The sequence below is a fragment of the Somniosus microcephalus genome, chromosome 10 (assembly GCF_052327205.1).
Source record: "Somniosus microcephalus isolate GS21.2 chromosome 10, FLI_Smic_1.0, whole genome shotgun sequence".
Classification (NCBI taxonomy): Eukaryota; Metazoa; Chordata; class Chondrichthyes; order Squaliformes; family Somniosidae; genus Somniosus; species Somniosus microcephalus.
In genome coordinates this window covers 160,512,284-160,535,384 of record NC_140996.1, presented here as the reverse complement: position 1 = coordinate 160,535,384, position 23,101 = coordinate 160,512,284, and the positions used below count along the sequence as shown (strand labels likewise).

The 23,101-nt window shown below is 42.6% G+C and overlaps 1 protein-coding gene across 3 annotated transcripts in view; it reads left to right on the top strand.

The window, feature by feature from the left end:
* The window catches only part of pdgfd (platelet derived growth factor d), a 199,052-nt gene extending 176,167 nt beyond the window's left edge, over positions 1-22,885 (top strand). For all 3 annotated transcript variants that reach the window (XM_085999059.1, XM_085999058.1, XM_085999057.1), the window contains one exon: positions 20,585-22,885. In XM_085999059.1, coding sequence (XP_085855185.1) covers positions 20,585-20,716 — 132 coding nt within the window. In that variant the 3' untranslated portion in view covers positions 20,717-22,885. The remainder of the gene's footprint in view (positions 1-20,584) is intronic.
* Positions 22,886-23,101: the final 216 nt, after the last annotated feature.

Below are 23,101 nucleotides of genomic sequence, written 5' to 3'. Positions count from 1 at the left end.
GGCTACAAAGTGAAGGAACCCAGAAACGGCTTCTATCAGAAAAGGACCTTACGCTGGACAAAGCTTTCAGTATGGCAGTATCACACGAAGCAGCCGCAAGGAGCGCTGCAGAGATACAACGGAGACCGCAAGAATATGGCACCAACAAAATGACCTATGGAACAGGGAAGTGCTATCGCTGCGGCAGAACAACACATGACCAGAAAGATTGTTGGTTCAAGGACCAAGTGTGCAGACAGTGTGGGAAAGCAGGACACATAGCAAGAGTCTGCAGGTCTGGGAAGAAAACCAACAGTAAGAAATCTCCACAGGAGAAGTACAAAAAGGTACACCAGGTGATGGACAGTGGTTCAGACGAACAGAAAAGTGACACAGACTCCGGAAGCAAGGAGCTGGGTTGTCTGAAACTACATAATGTAACCGAAATGGAGGATCACCAGACTATCTGGGTTACACTCAAGATAGACGGAGTCCAAGTGGAAATGGAATTGGACACAGGGTCAGCTCTAACAGTCATAAATCAAAGAGACTACAAGCGGCTATTTTCACACATACCCTTGAAAGCTACAGAGGTTGTCTTGAAGACGTATACGGGGCAAAAAGTCTACCCCAAAGGAAAAATAAGGGTGAAAGTGACATATAAAGGTCAGGAAATACCTAAAATGGATATATATGTATTGCCAAATGGAGGACCACCACTGCTAGGACGTGAATGGATCTGGAAGATACATTTAGATTGGCATTCCATACAGGCACTGAAGGTGGAGGCCAAAAAGGATGACGACGTCACACCTGGACGACTGTCAAAAATGCTAACTGATGCAAAAGAAGTGTTCCAGGAGGGACTAGGAACACTAAAAGGAATAACAGCAACAATTAAAATAGAGGATAATGCAAGCCCAAAGGTTCTGAAGGCCAGACCAGTGCCTTATGCGATCAGACCAGCGGTTGAAGCAGAGCTGGAAGGGTTGGAACATTCAGGAGTACTGTTCAAAGTGGACTGGAGTGAGTGGGCTACACCCATCGTTCCTGTAATGAAGAGGTCATTGAGTAATACACCTGGGGAACCAAAGAAGGTCCGCATCTGTGGGGATTTTAAGGTGACAGTGAACCAAGTCCTTCACACGGTGCAATATCCGCTTCCACGAATTGAGGATATTTTCGCCTCGCTATCTTGTGGTAAACGCTTCACCAAAATTGATCTAGCCCAGGCGTACTTGCAAATGGAGGTAGAAGAAGCTTCGAAACATTACCTTACGATCAACACCCATAAAGGTCTCTATCAATACAACCGGCTGGTGTTTGGAGTAGCCTCAGCTCCGGCTATCTGGCAAAGGGCGATGGATCAGGTCCTGCAAGGGATTCCAGGGACCCAGTGTTATTTGGACGACATCTTGGTCACGGGCGAAAATGACGGTGATCACCTCGCTAACTTGGAGAAGGTGCTCGCCAGATTAAAGGAATATGGGCTACGAGCTAATCGCCACAAGTGCGAGTTTTTCCAGAAACAGATCTCGTATTGCGGCCACGTCATCGATGAAGAGGGGTTACATAAGTCCCCTGACATGATAGAGGCAGTAGTCAAGGCTCCAGCACCGGAAAATGTGTCACAACTGAGGTCGTTCCTCGGGCTGGTAAACTATTACCACAAGTTCTTACCAAATTTGTCTACGGTATTACACCCGCTGAACACCCTACTGCAAACAGGGGTACCATGGAAGTGGGATGACGAATGTAGACGAGCTTTCCAGAAGTGTAAAGAATTGATCACATCAAAAGAGGTGTTGGCCCATTTCAACCCAGCACTACCAATTCGTTTGGCATGTGATGCATCACCCTATGGCATTGGAGCGGTGCTGTCGCACAAATTCCCAGACGGGTTGGAGAGGCCAGTAGCCTTTGCGTCTCGGTCACTAACCTCAGCCGAGCGCAACTACACCCAGATTGACAGGGAGGCCCTCAGCCTAGTATGGGGAGTAAAAAAATTCAACCACTATCTGCATGGAGAGAAGTTCACCTTGCTGACTGACCACCAACCACTTGTCTCCATCTTTAATCCTAAGAAGGGCGTGCCAGTAATGACTGTGCAGCGGTTACAAAGATGGTCCCTGTTTCTAGGGGCGAATCAATATGAAATAGAATATAAAGGCACGAGACAGCATGGGAACGCTGATGGGCTATCGCGCCTGCCACTGCCTACTGTGGAGGAAGCACCAGCAGTGGACCCTATCGAGATATTTTATTCGTCAATAATTGAACGATTGCCAGTAACAAACGCGGATATAGAGAAGGAGACCCGCAATGATCCGACGCTGTCACGGGTATATGAATTGACGGTGAGGGGATGGCGACTCACTGTTGCCAGCATTCTCATCCAGAAGAGAACAGCTGTCAGTATGCCAGGGGACAGTGATGTGTAGATCCAGAGTGGTGATTCCACCCAAGTTAAGGGAGAGAGTGCTAAATGGGCTACATGAAGGTCATCTGGGGGGAGTGAAAATGAAAAGCCTAGCTAGGGCTTATGTGTGGTGGCCGGGAATCGATCAACAAATCGAAGACCTAACTAAGAGCTGCTTAGGATGCCAGAAGGTCCAAAATGCACCACCACATGCCCCTCTACACCCATGGGAGTCATGGTGTGGAGATGCCGGAGTTGGACTGGGGTGGACAAATGTAAGAAATCACACAACACCAGGTTATAGTCCAACAGCTTTATTTGAAATCACAAGCTTTCGGAGCGCTGCTCCTTCTTCAGGTGAAGTGGAGAAATGCATAAAGACACAGCTTATATAGTCAGAGAATCATGTCAGATGTTTACAGATGGGAGTGGCCCTCCTCTCCATGGCAACGGGTGCACATTGATTTCGCTGGTCCATTCATGGACTCAATGTCCTGAATAGCAGTGGATGCTCATTTAAAGTGGCCTGAGGTGATAAAGATGTCTTCAACCACTACAGAGAAAACGATTGCAGTCCTACGGACCATATTTGCCAGAAACGGGTCGCCAGAGCAGATCTGCTCTGATAATGGACCACAGTTTGTGTCCGACGAGTTCCAAAAATTCATGAAAAGGAATTGGGTAAGGCATTACACATCCGCCCCGTATCATCCAGCCACCAATGGATTGGCTGAGAGGTTCGTACAAACCTTTAAGAAGGCGATAAAGGCCATGTGCGATGAGGAAATTCCACTACAGCATAAGATGGACAATTTCTTATTAGCCTACCGAAACGCGACACATGCAGTTACCAACCAGACCCCGGCCATGATGTTCTTTAACCGAAGGTTGCGATCTCATCTGGACTTGCTCAGACCAAATGTGCGAAGAAATGTTGAGGACAAGCAATTCCAGCACATCAACGAGAAACCGACAAGGAGCTTCAATGTAAGGCAACCAGTCTTGGCCCGGGACTATCGAACAGAGAAGTGGCAACCCGGAACGATATGTACAAGGCAGGGGCCATTAATGTACACAGTGGATGTCGGGGAGAACATTGTGAGACGCCATGTCGATCAGATCTTAGCATCACAGGAATGCGTCAACCCCATGTCTCGAGTACCTGGGGATGAACCCGACATACCGGTAGTATCTACTTCAGGCCCAGTAGCAGTGGAACCCGATGAACTACCCGATGAAAGGGGGTCAGAAACGCCTCTGCACCAAGAACAAGAACCTCCGGAAAGGCGCTATCCCGAAAGGGTCAGGAAGCCGCCCCAAAGACTGAATCTATAAATGGACTGTTGTTGTTGAATGTACATGTAAAAATGTAATTGTTATTTGAATATTAAGGGGGTATTATTAATCTAAAAAGGGAGGAATTGTAGTGTATGTGCTTTAAGTCAGAACTACTTTTTACAGCTCCTGTATACTGTAGTACCGGCAGTGACCACACCGGTATATAAGCTGTGCGCATGCTTCTGTACCCCAGTCTAGAGATTACCCTCCTCCAGTAAAGACCTGTTATTTGTTTATGTACAGCATCCGTGTAATTATTTATCCACTGAACCACGGATCTAACAGTGGGCATCAGTAATTTCGCCGCGCCCGGTCAGTAAGCCCTTAGTGCCCCATTATCGCTCCCGGAGGCGCTAACAGGAGGCGCAAAGGAGGACAATTTCTCCAGCTATATCTTTACTTATACTGATTTCTTTAAGTTCCTCATTCTCTCTAGAACCTTGGCTCCCCATTATTTCCAGAATGTTTTTTGTGTCTTCTACCATGAAGACAGATACAAAGCATTTGTTTAATGTCTCTGCCATTTCCTTATTTTTTAAAAATTCATTCATGGGATGTGGGCGTCGCTGGCAAGGCCAGCATTTATTGCCCATCCCTCTTTGCCCTTGAGAATCTGGTGGTGAGTCACCTTCTTAAACCGCTGCAGTCTGTGTGGTGAGGGTACTCCCACAGTGCTGTTAGGGAGGTAGTTGCAGAATTTTGTCCCAGCGATGATGAAGGATCAGCGATATACTTCCAAGTCAGGATGGTGTGTGACTTGGAGGGGAATTTGGAGGTGGTGGTGTTCCCATGCACCTGCTGCACTTGTCCTTCTTGGTGGTAGAGGTTGCGGGTTTGGGAAGTGCTGCGGAAGAAGCCTTGGCAAGTAACTGCAATGCATCGTGTAGATGGCACACACCGCAGCCACAGTACGCCAATGGTGGAGGGAGTGAATGTTTAAGGTGGTGGATGGGGTGCCAATCAAGCGGTCTGCTTTGTCCTGGATGGTGTCGAGCTTCTTGAGTGTTGTTGGAGCTGCACTTATCCAGGCAAGTGGAGAATATTCCATCACACTCCTTGTAGATGGTGGAAATGCTTTGGGGAGTCAGGAGGTGAGACACTCACTGCAGAATACCCAGCCTCTGACCTGCTCTTGTTGCCACAGTATTTATGTGCCTGGTCCAGTTAAGTTTCTAGTCAATGATGACCCCCAGGATGTTGATGGTGGGGGATTTGGCGATGGTAATGCCGTTGAATGTCAAGGGGCGGCGGTTACTCTCGCTTGTTGGAGATAGTCATTGCCTGGCACTTGTGTAGCATGAATGTTACCTGCCACTTATCATCCCAAGCCTGAATGTCATCCAGGTCTTGTTGCATGCAGGCATAGACTGCTTCATTATCTGAGGAGTTGCGAATGGCACTGAACACTGTGCAGTCATCAGCAAACATCCCCATTTCTGACCTTATGTTGGAGGGAAGGTCATTGATGAAGCAGCTGAAGATGGGTGGGCATAGGACACTGCCCTGAGGAACTCCTGCAGTGATGTCCTGGGGCTGAGATGTTCACCTCCAACCACCACAACCATTTTCATTTGTGCTAGGTATGACTCCAGCCAGTGGAGAGTTTTCCCCCCGATTCCCATTGACTTCAGTTTTACTAGGGCTCCTTGATGCCATACTAGGTCAAATGCTGCCTTGATGTCAAGGGCAATCACTCTCACGTCACCTCTGGAATTCAACTCCTTTGTCCATGTTTGGACCAAGGCTGTAATGAGGTCTGGAGCCAAGTGGCCCTGACGGAACCCAAACTGAGCATCAGTGAGCAGATTATTGGTGAGTAAGTGCCGCTTGATAGCACTATCGATGACACCATCCATCACTTTGCTGATGATTGAGAGTAGACTGATGGGGTGGTAATTGGCTGGATTGGATTTGTCCTGCTTTTTGTGGACAGGACATACCTGGGCAGTTTTCCACATTGTCGGATAGATGCCAGTATTGCAGCTGCACTGGAACAGCTTGACTAGAGGCACAGCTAGTTCTGGAGCACAAGTCTTCAGCACCACAGCCGGGATGTTGTTGAGGCCCATAGCCTTTGCTGTGTCTAGTGCGCTCAGCCATTTCTTGATATCACGTGGAGTGAATCGAATTGGCTAAAGTCCCCCATGATTATTGTATTACCCTTGTTACATGCGCCTCTAATTTCCTGATTTATACTCTGCCCTACAATACATGACACTCTTTGGTACCCGGCACCGACGGGACCGGGATGTTGCCGGTTGATTAAAAATTCCAGATGACAGAGAGGGTTATCTACCAAGGCTATTTTTAACAAACAAAAATTAAAAAATCAAGAAATGTGCAGTATACAGTAATTGGGTACTCACCTACAGAATGTTGTGTTAAATGGGTGGTGGAAGATGCTTGATTAAGTACAGTACTGCTAGTTGAGGGTAATCCATAACTACTGGCAGTGTGGGAGACACACAGAAAAATGGCGGATTGGAAGAGACTACCGGCAGCGCGGGAGAGTCAGACTCCTGTTGTTGAGGTGTTTGGACTTCCGACAGTGCCAAGAAGCCGAGTAGTGGCAGTTTGGAGAACTACTCCCACTGACTAACTCAGCCACCGCGGGAGACTCGGACTCGGACTCGGCAACATTTCCGGTTATTGAGGTGTTGTTTTCGGAGTATGAATTTTGCCGGTTAATAGAGAATTCTGGATATTTAGGTGCCGTTTAAACGAGAGTTTCCTGTACAACTACTTTTTGGGTGCCTATAAACAACTCTGCCCCTTGCTGTTTCTTAGCTCCACCCAAACTGATTCTACTTCTTGAGTTTTGGAGCTAAGATCCTTTTTCGCTACTGTCTTTTTCCCATCCTTTATTATCAGGGCTACCCCTCCTCCTTTTCCATTTTGCCTGTCTCTTCTAAAAGTTAAGTATCCTGGAATATTTAGTTCCCAACCTTGGTCACTTTGCAACCACATCTCCATAATCGCTATTCGATCAAACCTATTCATTTCTATCTGCGCTATTAATTCATCTATTTTGTTGTGAATGCTTCATGCATTCAGATATAGTGCCTTTAGCTTTGACTTTTTTCTATTTTTCCCTGATGCCCCCTTAGTCACTGATGCCCTATTACCTTTTATTACTCCCTCTGTCCCTTCCTGACCCACTCTGCTAATATTTACCCAAAACTCTGCTTTGCTCTAGAGCCTTGACATTTCCCTTGCTGCTTTTAAATTTACTCTTTCCTGAATCCTCCCACCCCACCCCCCCCCCCCCCATTAGTTTAAAGTCCTGTCTACTGCCCTAGTTATTCAATTTGCCAGGACACTGGTTCCAACCCGGTTTAAGTGATGCCCATCCCAACGGAACAGCTCCCTCTTTCCCCAGTACTGGTGCCAGTGGCCCATGAATTGAAATCCCTGCCTCCCACACCACTCTTTCAGCCACACATTTAACCTTCTAATCTGTTTGTCCCTATGCCAATTGGCATGTGGCTCAGGTAACAATCCAGAGATTATTACCTTTGAGGTTCTGCTTTTTAATTTGGACCCTTACTTCTCAAACTCTCTCAGCAGAACCTCATTCCTAGTTCTACCTATGTCATTGGTTCCTACATGGACCACGACAACTGGATCCTCCCCTTCCCACGCTAAGTTCTTCTCCAGCCGTGAGGATATGTCTTTAACCAACACAGCCTTCGGTACTCCCTGTCGCGGCTGCAGAGAACAATATCTATCCCCTGACTATACTGTCGCCTACCACTACCACATTCCTTTTTACTCCCCCCGCTTGAATGGCCTCCTGTACCATGGTGCCGTGGTCAGTTTGCCCATCCTCCCTGCAGTCCTTGTTCTCATCCATACAGGTAGCAAGTGCCTCGTACCTGTTGGTCAAGGTCAAGGGCTGAAGCACCTCCAACATTATATCCTGGGTCACCGTACCTTCCTGAGTCGCAGTCACACCATCCTGTCCCTGACCATTGATTAACTCTAAGGTACTACTTAACCTAAGGGGTGTGACTGCCTCCTGGAACCAAGTGTCCAGGTAACTGCTTCACCTTCTTGAGATGTGTCATGAGGATACCTACTTGCTCAAGCCTTTTCTTTAAAAATAATCGTTTGGTGATAATTTAAACATTGCTAAAGATTGCCTTAGGTAATCAAAGATTAATTGACCTGAATAACACTGACAGCAACGTTAATAGTGACCTTCTGTATTTAGTATTGTGAAAAAAATAGACTGTTTTTGGATTAGTCACTATTAAGGTGAAGACTAAAGCATCATCACTTTCCACATTTGTAGTCAATGCTGAACCTATTATAAGTTGACAACAATCAAGTTATGATACTGGAAGTATTCGGTTGCTCAGTGACATCAGACCTCCGTACGCTGTTATTGTCTATAGGTTCGGCTTAATGGCCTGTTTAGCAACAGGAACCTTTGACTCACTTAATTGTTCAGCTTGCACTCATCAAATATATGCTTAGAAGTGAGCCTCATCCAACTTTGCTTTCCAACAATGAGTTATGGGTCATTTGGAATTGGAAGATGAAAACAAGTATCTCATTTAACTCTTATACCCTAAGTCAGATTCTTAGGCCGCTATTTTTCCGGTGCTCAGAAGGCGGGTTTGGAGGCGGGTCCACTGTCAAAATCAAAATGATTGACAGCGAGTTGGGAGCCCGATCCGAACCCGCCTCCATGTAAGTTTCCAAAGTGTTAGGTCTGCGATTGCAGAACAGACACGACACCAAGCGGTGGGGGAGGCATTTAAGATAGTTAAATGCTTGTTAAACGCTTGTTAACTCCTATTTTGTCAGCCTATTTCTATTTTACCACTTTTTTAACGAGGTTCACATCGTTCGGAGATCACGTCAGGTAAGTGGGTCGGGTTCTCTATGTCCCCCCATTGCTGTGAATAGGTGACAGCTGCAAAAGAGGTATGAAAACTACCATTTCACAGCTGTTTGCTTTTCAATGTCAGAAGCTTGAGCCTTCAGGACTTGAAAGACACTTTTGAACATGCAATTTGGAAGTGTTTGGAGTAAACTCGCTATCCACTGTCATCTCCTTGGAGCAAGCTCTCTCACCATTGACAGATCGCTTCAGTCATCCCAACTTAAAAATAACTAAAAGATTGATTAAGAAAGGGAAGATAGATTATGAAAGTAAATTAGCAAAAAATATAAAAACAGATAGCAAAAGTTTCTATAGTTATATAAAAAGAAAAAGGGTGGCTAAAGTAAATGTTGGTCCCTTAGAGGATGAGACCGGGAAATTAATGGTGGGAAACATGGAGATGGCAAAAACGCTGAACAATTATTTTGTATCAGTCTTTACGGTAGAGGACACTAAGAATATCCCAACACTGGACAAACAGGGGGCTCCAGAGGGGGAGGAGCTAAATACGATTAAAATCACTAAGGAAGTGGTACTTGGTAAAATAATGGGACTCAAGGCGGATAAATCCCCTGGACCTGATGGCTTACATCCTAGGGTCTTGAGGGAAGTGGCGGTAGGGATTGTGGATGCATTGGTAATAGTTTTCCAAAATGCCCTGGACTCAGCAAAGGTCCCAGCAGATTGGAAAACTGCTAATGTAACACCCTTATTTAAAAAGGGTAGTAGGCAGAAGGCTGGAAACTATAGACCTGTTAGCCTAACATCTGTGGTTGGTAAAATTTTAGAGTCCATTATTAAGGAGACAGTAATGGGACATTTGGATAAATATAATTTAATAGGACAAAGTCAGCATGGTTTTATGAAGGGGAAGTCATGTTTGACAAATTTGCTTGAGTTCTTTGAGGAAGTAACATACAGGGTGGATAAAGGGGAACCAGTGGACGTAGTGTATTTAGACTTCCAAAAGGCATTTGACAAGGTGCCACACAAAAGATTATTGCTCAAGATAAAAAATCATGGGATTGGGGGTAATATTCTGGCATGGGTGGAGGATTGGCTATCTAACAGAAAGCAGAGAGTTGGGATAAATGGTTCATTCTCAGACTGGCAATCAGTAACTAGTGGTGTTCTGCAGGGGTCAGTGCTGGGTCCCCAACTCTTTACAATCTATATTAACGATTTGGAGGAGGGGACCGAGTGTAACATATCAAAGTTTGTAGATGATACAAAGATGGGAAGGAAAGTAGTGAGTGAGGAGGACATAAAAAACCTGCAAAGTGACATAGACAGGCTAAGTAAGTGGGCAGAGATTTGGTAGATGGAATACAATACTGGAAAGTGTGAGGTTATGCACTTTGGCAGGAAAAATCATAGAGCAAGTTATTATCTTAATGGCAAGAAACTGGAAAGTACTGTAGTACAAAGGGATCTGGGGGTCCTGGTGCACAAAACTCAAAAAGTTAGTATGCAGGTGCAGCAAGTGATCAAGAAGGCCAATGGAATGTTGGCTTTTATTGCTAGGGGGATAGAATATAAAAACAGGGAGGTATTGTTGCAGTTGTACAAGGTATTGGTGAGACCGCACCTGGAATACTGCATACAGTTTTGGTGTCCATACTTAAGAAAAGACATACTTGCTCTCGAGTCAGTACAAAGAAGGTTCACTCGGTTAATCCCGGGGATGAGGGGGTGGACATATGAGGAGAGGTTGAGTAGACTGGGACTCTACTCATTGAAGTTCAGAAGAATGAGAGGCGATCTTATTGAAACATATAAGATTGTGAAGGGGCTTGATCGGGTGGATGCGGTGAGGATGTTCTCAATGATGGGTGAAACTAGAACTAGGGGGCATAATCTTAGAATAAGGGGCTGCTCTTTCAAAACTGAGATGAGGAGAAACTTCTTCACTCAGAGGGTAGTCGGTCTGTGGAATTTGCTGCCCCAGAAAGCTGTGGAAGCTACATCATTAAATAAATTTAAAACAGAAATAGACAGTTTCTTAGAAGTAAAGGGAATTAGGGGTTACGGGGAGTGGGCAGGAAATTGGACATGAGTCTAGGTACGGAACGGTCATGGCCCTGTGGGTAGCGGAGCTGGCCCAGGGGCCGTGTAGCCTGGTTTTGCTCCTACTTCTTGTGTTCTAATTATGTGTTAGATTTCAGGAGATGGTTCTATTCCTGTTCCTGGCTGGGGTGGAGATCACCTTTTACAGAAGGTAAGTACTGTAGAAAATATAGGGACAGAGTGATCTCCTGGACGAGTTTCGATCGCCTAGATGGGTCGGAGAGGAATTTCCCAGATTTTTTCTCCCAAATTGGCCATTGGGTTTTTTATCTGGTTTTTCACCTCTCCCAGGCGATCACATGGGTTTGGGTGGGATGTAGAGTGATAGTAGATTTGAGGTTAGGATCAGATCAACCATGATCTTATTGAATGGTGGAGTAGGCTCGAGGGGCCGATTGGCCTACTCCTGCTCCTATTTCTTATGTTCTTATGTAACTTCAGCTGCCACCTATTCCAGCAACATCAGTGTCCTTGAAAAAATCTCACCTTGGTCCTCTGAATCCCTCCACGATCATCCCCAACACCAATATCATCAGGCACAACAGCATCATCAACAACAATACCAACCTTCTCTGCAATCAGCTGATGCTGCACAGGACATGGGACATCAGCACACGACAACATTGATGCCCGGGAGGCCAGTGATGGCCTCACCATGGCCAGATTTACTTCACTTGACGCTGTACACCCTGGCTGCCACATGATGTGCCAGGTTGACACCATCCCACACCAGCACCATAAAGCATCCCTACAATGTCCAAGCCATTCTTTTCACACTCATCACAATTTGGGGGGGGGGAGGGAGTTATGTCTCAACATTCACTGGAACTCACTAAGACACTTCCAAAGGTGAGCACTGATCCTTCCAATAAGGTAAAGTTTGAAAATAAAGATTTCAATGTTTGACAACAAATTAACAGAAAATTTACATGAACATTGCATAAAACGCCCAAGTGCCTGCCATTGTGTTGGTATGATTACACTAGGATGAGGGTGGGTTTGAGGGGTGGCTAGTGAGATGGGGAGATGATAATGTAGATAGAGAAGGATGGGTGGAGGTGCAAGGTAAGTTGGTGTGAGTAAGGATGTGCAGGAATAGGGTAGGGAAAGCAGAGTGATGGGGATGTGACGAGTGGCACAGCAGGGTGAGGTTAAGTGTGGCTTTGCAGTAACATTTTGTGATCTACTGAGATCATTGAAAGGTTTGCACCACTGCAGCCTGGTCCTCCTGACAACATCCCTGCTTGTGCCCTCCTGTGCAATGTGTAACCAGGCTGTGTTGGTCTCCTGGGGAGGTCTCTTCCGCCCATTGGAAGGGAAGAGGTCCTCCCTTCGTGCATATGGAGGGAGTCATGTGGGAGCCTGGGTGCAGCCCTGCACCTCTATGCAGTGCTTGTCAGTGTTTACAGCCCCTCAATGCTGTAGAACACTGACAACACAACTGTCAAAATCAATTTGGCCATGGTCCCTTTAAGAAAATCAGCTGATGACACGTCATCAAATGACTTATTCAGACCCACTTCCTTTTAATTGGCCGGGAACCTCACAGAGCAGGCTTAACAAGCCCAATCTACATAAAATTATTTTCACAGAGCGGCTAGAGCCAGGAGCGGGACTGGAACCCACCAACGACCTCTCCTGTCATTCTCTCGCCTCTGAATGCGAAATCACTGCCTTGGTATCTGGTGGATTTAATTTGTTGATCAAATGAATCTCACGGCCAAGAAATAGTTCTCTCGGACTGCTGAATCATGAAGTGGAATGTGAACTAGCTGTCAGGGGGCGCTAACGGGAGACGGAAAGGCACCCAATTTCACCCCCCTAGTCTTTAATTAATACTTCATAAAGCCATGGCTCAGTGGTAGCACGCTCCCCTCTGAGTCACAAGGTTATAGGTTCAAACCCCACTCCAGAGGGCTGAGCGTATAATATAGGCTGACACTTTCAGTGCAGTACAGAGTGTTACACCGTTAGAGGTGCCATCTTTTAGATAAGATGTTAAACCGAGGCCCCATCTGCCCTCTCAGGTAGACGTAAAAGATCCCATGGCACTATTCAAGAAAGAGCAGGTGTGGTCTCTTTGGTGTCCTGGCCAATATTTATCCCTCAACCAACATCACTAATACAGATTATCTGGTCATTATCTCATTGCTGTTTGTGGGACCTTGCTTTGTGCAAATTGGCTGCCGTGTTTCCTATATTACAACAGTGACTTAATTGGCTGTAAAACACTTTGGGGTGTTCTGAGATCGTGAAAGGCACTACATAAATGCAAGTTCTTTCTTTCTTATAAACAGTAAATTGAAAATATTCCTGTCTTCTTTGAACTGTAGTATGCATTTCCAGGCAGTTGGAAGACACACAGTTGCATTATTCCCATGGTGACCAACAGTTTAGTTATAGAGCACCCTGTTCCCATTCTATCTCAGTATAAATAGGGAAACCATACATGCCAGCCATCAGCTTTATTAGCTGACAGCAGCATTTTAAATGTAAAATCAGCTTTTTACACTAGGATTGGAAGTTGTACCAACCAATCAGATTGGTTGAATGGTGGCACTGACGGTTGTTGGAAGTCGCTACTTTCTCCCACGGTTAGTTGCTCATGAACATCAGGCAGAAATGTTTTCAGATAAGCTGATGGTTTCTGAGAGTTTACCCCTGAAATAGTTATATTAACAAGTAAGCTGATAAAATACAGCTTCTAAAAAAAAAACCTTCCTGGAAAATGGCCCGTAGTTTTCTTATATGAAAAGTTTATTTTCTTCAAAACTGGTTGCAGACACTTTGAGATGAGGAGGGTGTGCCTGCTGAATTTATTTCAGCATTCATGTCACTGTATTTGCAGAATTACCAGGATTTGGAAATGAAAGAGGAGTTGCGTTGGTATGATGATACATTTTACTTAATTTAAAGATTAACACTAAGATCTCCATGTCTAAGATTTTACGACAGGAAAATCCAGCTCTAATAATCAAGTGTAATAGCTGGCAATCCCCAGCCTGGAGGGAATCAATCCTGAGCTCAAAAATTCAGCCCCAATTCCTGCAAATCATGCTCTTGCACATTTTTTAAAATTATTGCAGCCTGTAATGGTTTTTTATTTTGAGTGCAAGACGATAAACCTTTTTTTGACAATTTTCATATAAAATGCTGACAAGCTGAAATGGATTAAAAACCCGATGTCAGCTGAAAAAGCTGATGGCTGGTATGTATGGTTTCCTTATTTGCATCGTGCCCGATTTTCTTTTTCATTGACGCTGGTAATAGCTGACAAACCCCAGCCTTGAGACAATCAGTCAGGAGCACAAAATTCAGCCACCGTTCCTGTAAACCATGCTTTTGCGCATTTTTTATACAATGATTGCAGTATGTAATGGGCCCATAAAACCCTCCCGCTGTTTAAGATTTACCACCTATCGGTTAGCATAAAGATGGTTAGGCCTGTAGTGTATGTGCCTTTAAGAGGAACTATGTTTTTGAAGCCCCTGTATACTGTAGTACCGGTAGTGACCACTCGGGTATATAAGCCTGTGTAGCGTCTTGTGTAGTTAGTTCACCTCCAGACTTTGTTCAGTAAACACTTGTTAAATCAACTCCTGCATTCCGTGTCTCCATTAACACACGGATCTAACAAGGCGCATGGAAGGAGCATTCACTTTGTGGCATGTCAGACTGTTCATCAACCAATGAATCCTTCCACTGCTTCACATTGTTCTCTGAGGGAGAAGTGTGAAGACATGAACACAACAAGAACTTTGCAAGAATGAAACATAGAAACATAGAAAAATAGGAGCAGGAGTAGGCCATTCGGCCCTTCGAGCCTGCTCCGCCATTCAATATGATCATGGCTGATCCTCTATCTCAATACCATATTCCCGCTCTCTCCCCATACCCCTTGATGCCTTTTGTGTCTAGAAATCTGTCTAACTCCTTCTTAAATATATTCAGTGACTTGGCCTCCACAGCCTTCTGTGGTAGAGAATTCCACAGGTTCACCACCCTCTGAGTGAAGAAATTTCTCCTCATCTCAATTGTCCTACCCCGTATCCTGAGACTGTGACCCCTCATTCTCGATCCACCAGCCAGAGGAAACATCCTCCCTGCATCCAGTCTGTCTAGCCCTGTCAGAATTATATACGTTTCAATGAGATCCCCTCTCATTCTTCTAAACTCTAGTGAATACAGGCCTAGTCGACCTAATCTCTCCTCATACAACAGTCCTGCCATCCCAGGAATCAGTCTGGTGAACCTTCGCTGCACTCCCTCTATGGCAAGTATATCCTTTCTTAGGTAAGGAGACCAAAACTGCACACAATGCATTTTGTTAATCCCACAGCAATACATTGCAGCACGTGCAGTTTCACAGTTTTAAAGTTTAGAATGCAGCAAAGCTAGCTCAGCTTCATAACTTCTACCCATTTAGGGAACAGCTTTGCTAGGCCTGATTATGGGTACCAAATTATGTCTATATAAACACTGTCGTTTCTGTAAAGTCGCAAAATTATTGTGATGCATAATAGCCCACTATTTTAAGCAGTACAAAAGATTTCCTACGCGCAACTATCTGTAAAAAAAACATAAGCCTGTAATTGATAAACAGGTTCACAATTTTGTTTTACGTGCAGCACACTGATGAAATCTTACCCCAGTGTAATTTCTGGCCCAGTGCCTCTGAACCTAACAACTCACCCCCATCCATATTGCGTTGTAATTGTTGGGCCAGGCATTGTTTCCTTGTTTTGAAACAGCAAGAGGGGTAAAGTGCCAATCAAAGCAGTTTCCTTTCATTGAAAAAATACTTTTCAAATGCAGGGTTACAGGTATTAAAAGCTATGTTAAAGCATACTGTTTAGTATTTTTGAAAGATCGTTGAAAAAGGATTGCCTCCCCATATTACACAGATGCACTTGGTTTCCAAGTAAGTTGCAGTACGTGTCAGCAACAGAAATACCTGTGAAATATTCTATTTATATAAACTAGGTATAAACTCACTTGCTACACGCCATCCGATTGCCATACAAAGTCACCTAGCATATTTATTCCAACGGTGAACTGTTTTGTCTGACACTGTGTCAGCCAATGTTAATTTCTGTGGTTGTCAGCAACCCACAAAGAAGTCTGGGAAATAACACTTTGGGATAGTCCCCAAGCTATCATAACACTTGAAGCATCAATAAGATTTGGTAAACATGTTTGTTGACTTATATTGGCTATAACTCAACTTGTATCCACAAAGTCATCTGCTCACATGTGTTTGAAGTTCCTAACATTTTTCTGTGACTGTGTTTAATGTGAAATGTTTTCCAAATTGTCCAGTTGGATAAATGAACACAGTATTTATAAGCACTTCATGTTCTGATTTGAACATTTCCCAAACTGCATGAATCATATTGTTATTCAAGTTTTGTTTATTAAGCTTATTTCACCAGGAATGTTTTGTAGCTGTCTTTCTCTAATTAAGCCCTTTACAAATATATACATAAACATTTTTTATATTAAGTAAATAAAGCAGTATCATTTTAAAAATACACAATTCATAGAATCACATTCTAGAAATACAAAATGACAGACTCAGAAGTGTCACATAGGTCAGTGGATAACCTTGAGCTATGAATGGTGCATTGCACTCTATTCATCCTTTATACGATCTGTTAAACTGCTGAAACCCAGTACATCAGTGTTGCAGTGACATGGTTTTTAGGGAGCAGTGTCTTTAAGTGACCTTTTCTTAATTGTGACTTAATTTGCAAGATTACTGAATCTTCCCAAATAGTTATGATAATTTTATTGATATTGTAGCTTTTATCATAATCTGCAAAAAGGGTCAATTTAGTAGCTAGGGAACAGATACAAATTTATTGAGATGATTTAGAATTGAACCAACACTACCTTTGTGGTTAGGACCAACACATGTCCATAGTACTTCTTTATTATTCATGTGTTCTCTCACAATGAAATATAGTTCATGTCACTAAGATTTTGTGACTGACCTTTCCTCTAGATTTCTTTAAGACATGAATACATTACAACAGTGACTAAACTTCAAAAAGTACTTCACTGGCTGTAAAGCGCTTTGGGACGTCCGGTGGTTGTGAAAGGCACTATATAAATGCAAGTCCTTCTTCTGAAATAAAATTTCCGGATATGACTGCTTATCATCTTCTTGTGAGCAGATATATGTACTACATTACAGCACCACAAAGAAGCATCTAATTAAGACCCAGTGCCATTAATTTCCGTGGGGCTTTCCAGATCTCCTGCCGTAAATTTGGTGAAGATGGCAAAAACCCCGGAAAAATGGAGTTTACACCATATCTCCAGGGTTTCCATTGATCTTCTGCCAAAGTTACAGTAGGAGATCGGGGAACCTATGGGGAGATTCTACCTCTAGGTCCAGTCAATGGTGTAAAGCATTCAAAGCCTGAGAGCGCAATGTCAGTACAAGTGCAACAAACTTGTATTCACGTCTTAAAGAGATCTAGAGGGGAGCTCAGTCATAAAATCTCAGTGATATGAATTATATTTCATTGTGAGAGAACACATGAATAATAAAGGAGTACTATGGACAGGTGTTGATCCTAACCACATTGTCTCAATTCTAAATCATCTCAATAAATTTGTATTTGTTCCCTAGCTACTAAATTGACCCTTTTTGCGCTTTATGATATTGTAGCTGAAGCTAAATTAGCATGTAACTATTTGGGAAGATTCAATAATCTTGCAACAGGGGATCTAAGTCTGCTTCTGGTCTGCTGATCTTATAGAGGTATACAAGACAGTTAAGGACATGGAAAAGGTAAATCTGAAATATTACTTAAATTGTGTGATTAGGTCAAGGGACACAAGTTCAAACTACTAAAAACAAATTTATGACTGATATTAGCAATTTTTTCTTCACATGAAGTGTGATTAACACATGGAACTCCATGATAGATTATCAGAACATTTAAGAAACAATTTGATGCTGCAATGGAGGGACTGTAGGGCGTATCTGGATGAATTAATTAAGATGTGCTGATTGGCCTTCCTCATCCATAATATCTTGTGATATTGTGAAAATAATGGAATTGATCATGTATTAAAGTAGTTCTGTAAGTAATAGCCAATATGGCATCAGAATAAGCAGATCCTGCCTTACCAATCAATTGTGAGGAAATGATATCCCAAGTGGACATTGGAAACTCTAGGATAGCTTGGATGGTTCCATGTTCCCTCACTATCAATGGAGAGTGTGGTTTGGAGACAGGCTACTTGTAGCCCCAATTCTCAGACACATATTCCTTACAAGCAATTCTTCCCACTGGGAGCACAGATTTGTCCCAATAGTATATCTAAACATCCAGAAATTCTTTGATAAAGTTCTATTTGGAAGGCTGCTATGCAATCTTAAGGCAATGGGTATTCTAGTTAAAAACTGGAGATGCTTAAAGAATTGGCTGAAAGAGAAGTCTAAAGCTAAGGGGTAAGCCATTTAGGACTGAGATGAGGAGGAATTTCTTCACCCAGAGAGTGGTGAACCTGTGGAATTCTCTACCACACAAGGCAGTTGAGGCCAATTCATTAAATATATTCAAGAAGGAGTTAGATATATTTCTTAAGGCTAAAGGGATCAAGGGATATGGGGAGAAAGCAGGGACAGGATACTGAATTTGGATGATCAGCCATGATCTCATTAAATGGCGGAACAGGCTCGAGGGGCCGAATGGCCTACGCCTGCTCCTATAGTCTATGTTTCTATGTAAGAAGGAGCCAATACTAGTTAGAGGAGTGGTGTCAGGCTGTGGAGATGTATTTAATGGAGTGCCCAAACAATTGGTGTGGTGGTCTTTACTATTTTCAATTTACATTGACTTAGTTTCTGAAACACAATGTAAGTTGGTCAACTTTGCAAATTATACTAAACTAGGGATGCAGTAGAGTCTAGCAAAGAAAATGGAAGAAGTAGAAAGGATCTAGACAATATTTGTAACTGAGAAGAACAATGAAAGGTAAAATCTAATACAATGTCTTAAACACTGAAAGAAAAATAAAGGACCTACTTAATGAATAGCGTCGTACTAGCTAGGGATCAGGGTGATGTAGCAGGCTCAACTCTGACCAAATGCAGTCATTGCAGAACAGCAATTAACAAAGCAAACAGAATACTAAAGTAGAATTTACGTCTGAGGTCATCATGTTAAAGCTGTTCAGTGTTCTAGTCTGGATGCACCTTGAATACTGTATTCAGTTCTAGTCACTTAAGGCAGACGGGAAATATTCAATCCCTGAAAGTGACGCAAAGAAGGGTCACAAAACTGATGATTAATGTTCGAGGATTGAGTTATGAAGAAAGCTCAGAAAAACTTAGGACTCCTCATTTTTGTTTGAAAGTGGATCTTATAGAGGTATATAAAATACTACGTGGAATAGAAGTGTTAATCCTGAACATTATTCCAAGTAAAACCATAACTTCTTGACAAGGGGACATATGCACAAACTGGTAAAGCGTGACTTCAGGACCGACAATAGGAAGCACTTCCTCACATAAAGAGTAATTAATACTTAGAAAGATTTTGCAGGTAGAGTAATGGAGGCAAAAGTTCTCGAGTCATTTAAGAGATGGTTAAATGCTGCAATAGGGGATTCTGTAGAAAGATGAGATACATAGAAACATAGAAGATAGGAGCAGGAGTAGGCCACCCGGCCCTTCGAGCCTGCTCCGCCATTCAATGAGATCATGGCTGATCATCCAAATTCAGTACCCTGTCCCTGCCTTCTCCCCATATCCCTTGATCCCTTTAGCCTTAAGAAATACATCCAACTCTTTTTTGAATATATTTAATGAACTGGCCTCCACCGCCCTCTGTGGCAGAGAATTCCACAGGTTCACCACTCTCTGGGTGAAGAAATTCCTCCTCATTTCAGTTCTAAATGGCTTACCCCTTATCCTTAGACTATGACCCCTGGTTCTGGACTCCCTGACCATCATAAACATCCTTCCTGCATCTAGTCTGTCCAGGCCTGACAGAATTTTATAAGTTTCGATGAGATCCCCTCTCAATCTTCTAAACTCAAGTGAGTATAAGCCCAATCGACACAATCTGTCCTCATACGTCATTCCTGCCATCCCAGGTATCAGCCTGGTGAATCTTCGCTGCACTCCTTCCATGGCAAGAACGTCCTTCCTCAGGTAAGGCGACCAAAACTGCACACAATACTCAAGGTGCGGTCTCACCAAGGCCCTGTACAACTGTAGCAAGACATCCTTGTTCCTGTACTCGAACCCTCTTGCTACGAAGGCCAACATACCATTTGCCTTCTTAACCGCCTGCTGCACCTGTATGCTTACCTTCAGCGACTGGTGCACAAGAACACCCAGGTCTCTTTGCACTTCCCCTTCTCCCAATCTATTGCCATTCAAATAATAATCTGCCTTCCTGTTTTTGCCACCAAAGTGGATAACCTCACATTTATCCACATTATAGTGCATTTGCCATGTTTCTGCCCAATCACCCAATCTGTCCAAATCGTACTGGAGTTTCACGACATCCTCCTCACAGCTTACCCTCCCACCCAGCTTTGTGTCGTCTGCAAATTTGGAGATATTACATCCAATTCCCTCGTCCAGATCATTAATATATATTGTGAACAGCTGGGGTCCTAGGACCGATCCTTGCGGTACCCCACTAGTCATTAAAAGGTGGGTCAATGTGATTAGGACTGTTTGCTCACTTGTTAGGCCAAATGGCCTGTTTCCATGCTGTAACTTCTATGTATTAGCCGAAAGGCTTTCATTATTGGCACTTATCTTTGTGATCTTTATGAGTGCAAGGATCAAAATTTAAAATAAGGATGTTAAGGCAATGAAACAATCCTATTTTCTGAAGGTACAATTGGTTTCATTTCAGGTGTTGAGATTTATTCCTGAACCAGGTCAGCCACGCAGGAGGAGCAGAAACAAGAACATGGCCCTTGTCGACATCCAGTTGGAGCATCATGAACGATGTGACTGCATCTGCAGTTCCAGGCCACCCCGATAAATTAAGAATTGGATTGCTGATAGAGGCTTTTAAGGACCTTATTCTTAACAGGATTGCATTTGTGTACAGATGATTGCTGGCACCAGAGCTAATGTTTTCCAACATACAGAAAGTAATTAACTGCTATGCTTGAATATATTCTTTAACTAGCATTGTGGCAGCCAAACGTTCATAATAATGCCTTGCTTATTGTAATCAGAACATTATAAGACTGAGTTTTATTAATGCGACCAGCTTTAACGCAGGACAATCTTCAGCTTTTTTTTAATGTTCAGAATATCATCTCAATCAGTTTACTGGGTTTAAGTCTGAGACCTTGTCAATTTTAAGGCAACGCTAAAGGAGAGAGTAATTATTGAATGTTGAAGCAGGAAGTTAATCCACAGATATGGCTTTCCTATTACCAGAAGCACCTTGAAAGTTTCACATTGTAATGACATTTAAGTCGGATAAAATGTGAAACTGTTTTATGCAAAGCGCTTTTGTGAGACTATTTGGGGTTAAAGTGTTTCTCAGGCAATGTTTTGTTAATGCTTGGATTTCTTTCAACTTTTTTTAACACTGAACATGTAAATGATATTTAAATGCTTTTCTTCCAGTCCATTGCAAGTCTACTGAAATATAATGCAAGTTTTTAAATATTGTTGACCGAGAAAGTTGGCTCTTTGTTTCTGTCTGTTACATTTTTTGTTTTATTTTTAATACCTGGTGCAACGCATGTTGATTAACCTCCACAATCCTCATCTTAAAAGGCAGATTCTGTTTTTGTAAATGAAGTATGATTGAACGAAAGGACTGGCAATGTACCTTGGTTCCATCAAGTCTGATCGTAAAACTTGCTTTGATCTGATCTTCCAGATTTTTAAATATGAGGAATGTCCATCAGTAGAAAAAGTGACTGCCTCTTGGGTCAATGAAATAGACTCTAATTTGACTAATAACTGTATGAAATAATCCTCGAAGCAAAGCGTTTTAAATTGAAGTCATTCAGCTTCATTCTATTGTAAGTGAACATACAAATGGCCTAACATTTTCTACTCTCATTTATAATTACTCCAGTCTTCAACTAATGTACATCCAAATCAATATGATTGTCCATTAAAGGCACCAGGTCTGTTATACCTCACCTGTTCAATTCAAATCTTAATCTGAGCACAAGAACAATTACTTCAGCCACTTTCTAAGTATACGTCCAGTACTTGCATCCATTTTAGTGGATACAGTGTACAATACAGAGCAATTATGCCATTTTGTGCTCACAACAAAGGTCACTTGCCATTGTCAATGCCAATTACCTTTGAGTCATACTTTCTAGAGAAGCTAAGCAAAGTAGAAAAAGGTAATATATTTTAGTAATGACTTTATTAAAGTCTTCAATAGACTATCATATTTGAAAATCCTATAGGATTCTAAGATTTTGGAACAGCGCCAATATGACAAGCTTTAAAGCCTATTGAATTTTTACTGACCCTTTTAGAATCACATAGGCAATTTCATAAACTTTTAGAATTGATGGTAAAGAATTTTGTTGAATTTTGAATGATGTAAATACAAATCAATTGATTAATGGGATGGATTTCACGTGAGGAGGTTCACATGCACCTTAAAATAGTGCTGCCAGCTTAGGATCATGTACGTATAAAGCTCTCTGTACCTTATAAATTAATGCAATATTATCTTTCAAATTCATATCCCAAAGCACCTTTTTTTGATTTTTTTCAGTGTCATCCATCACATTTACAAGTTACTAAATAAGCAACATCCACAAAAGGTGATTTTCTTAGGAAAGTGTTTTGTGTTATTTTAAGAATATATATTTTTCAATTTCCTATATGTTGTATAGTAATACGCTGTGCTATAATATTAGTACACTTTCAGTACTGCAAGGGTTAATGGCCATTAGAACAATTCTGCAGGGTCCTGGGGATACTGTTTTTGTTCTTGTGTAATAAGAACACAACTTCCTAAAGTGCAATTCTTGTATTTTAACACAACTTATTTTTAAATATATATATAGCATTTCAAACAGCTTCTTTTGTTTTTTGTATGTATTATTATGATTAGAATTATTATGTGCTCTCTGTTTTGATGGAATGTAAAGATTGCTTGAGAAAGGGAATTGTAGAGGATTATTTTTTGTTATAAAATAAACTAAAATTCTCAACTTTATTCGCTATGTTGCTTCCTGGCCAATTCCCAAATATCCCATAATTAGCAGAGGACTTGCAGGACAGTTAAATCTGGATAAATGAAAGGTTTGCATACGACATGCATTTTTAGAAGGAACTTTCTTTTTCTGTCTGCTTTGTCCTCATTAAGCCTTCATTCTGGTTTCCCGCCACTGTACTGCTTCCCACAACTAGTAGTGCAGGGCATACCAGGCCG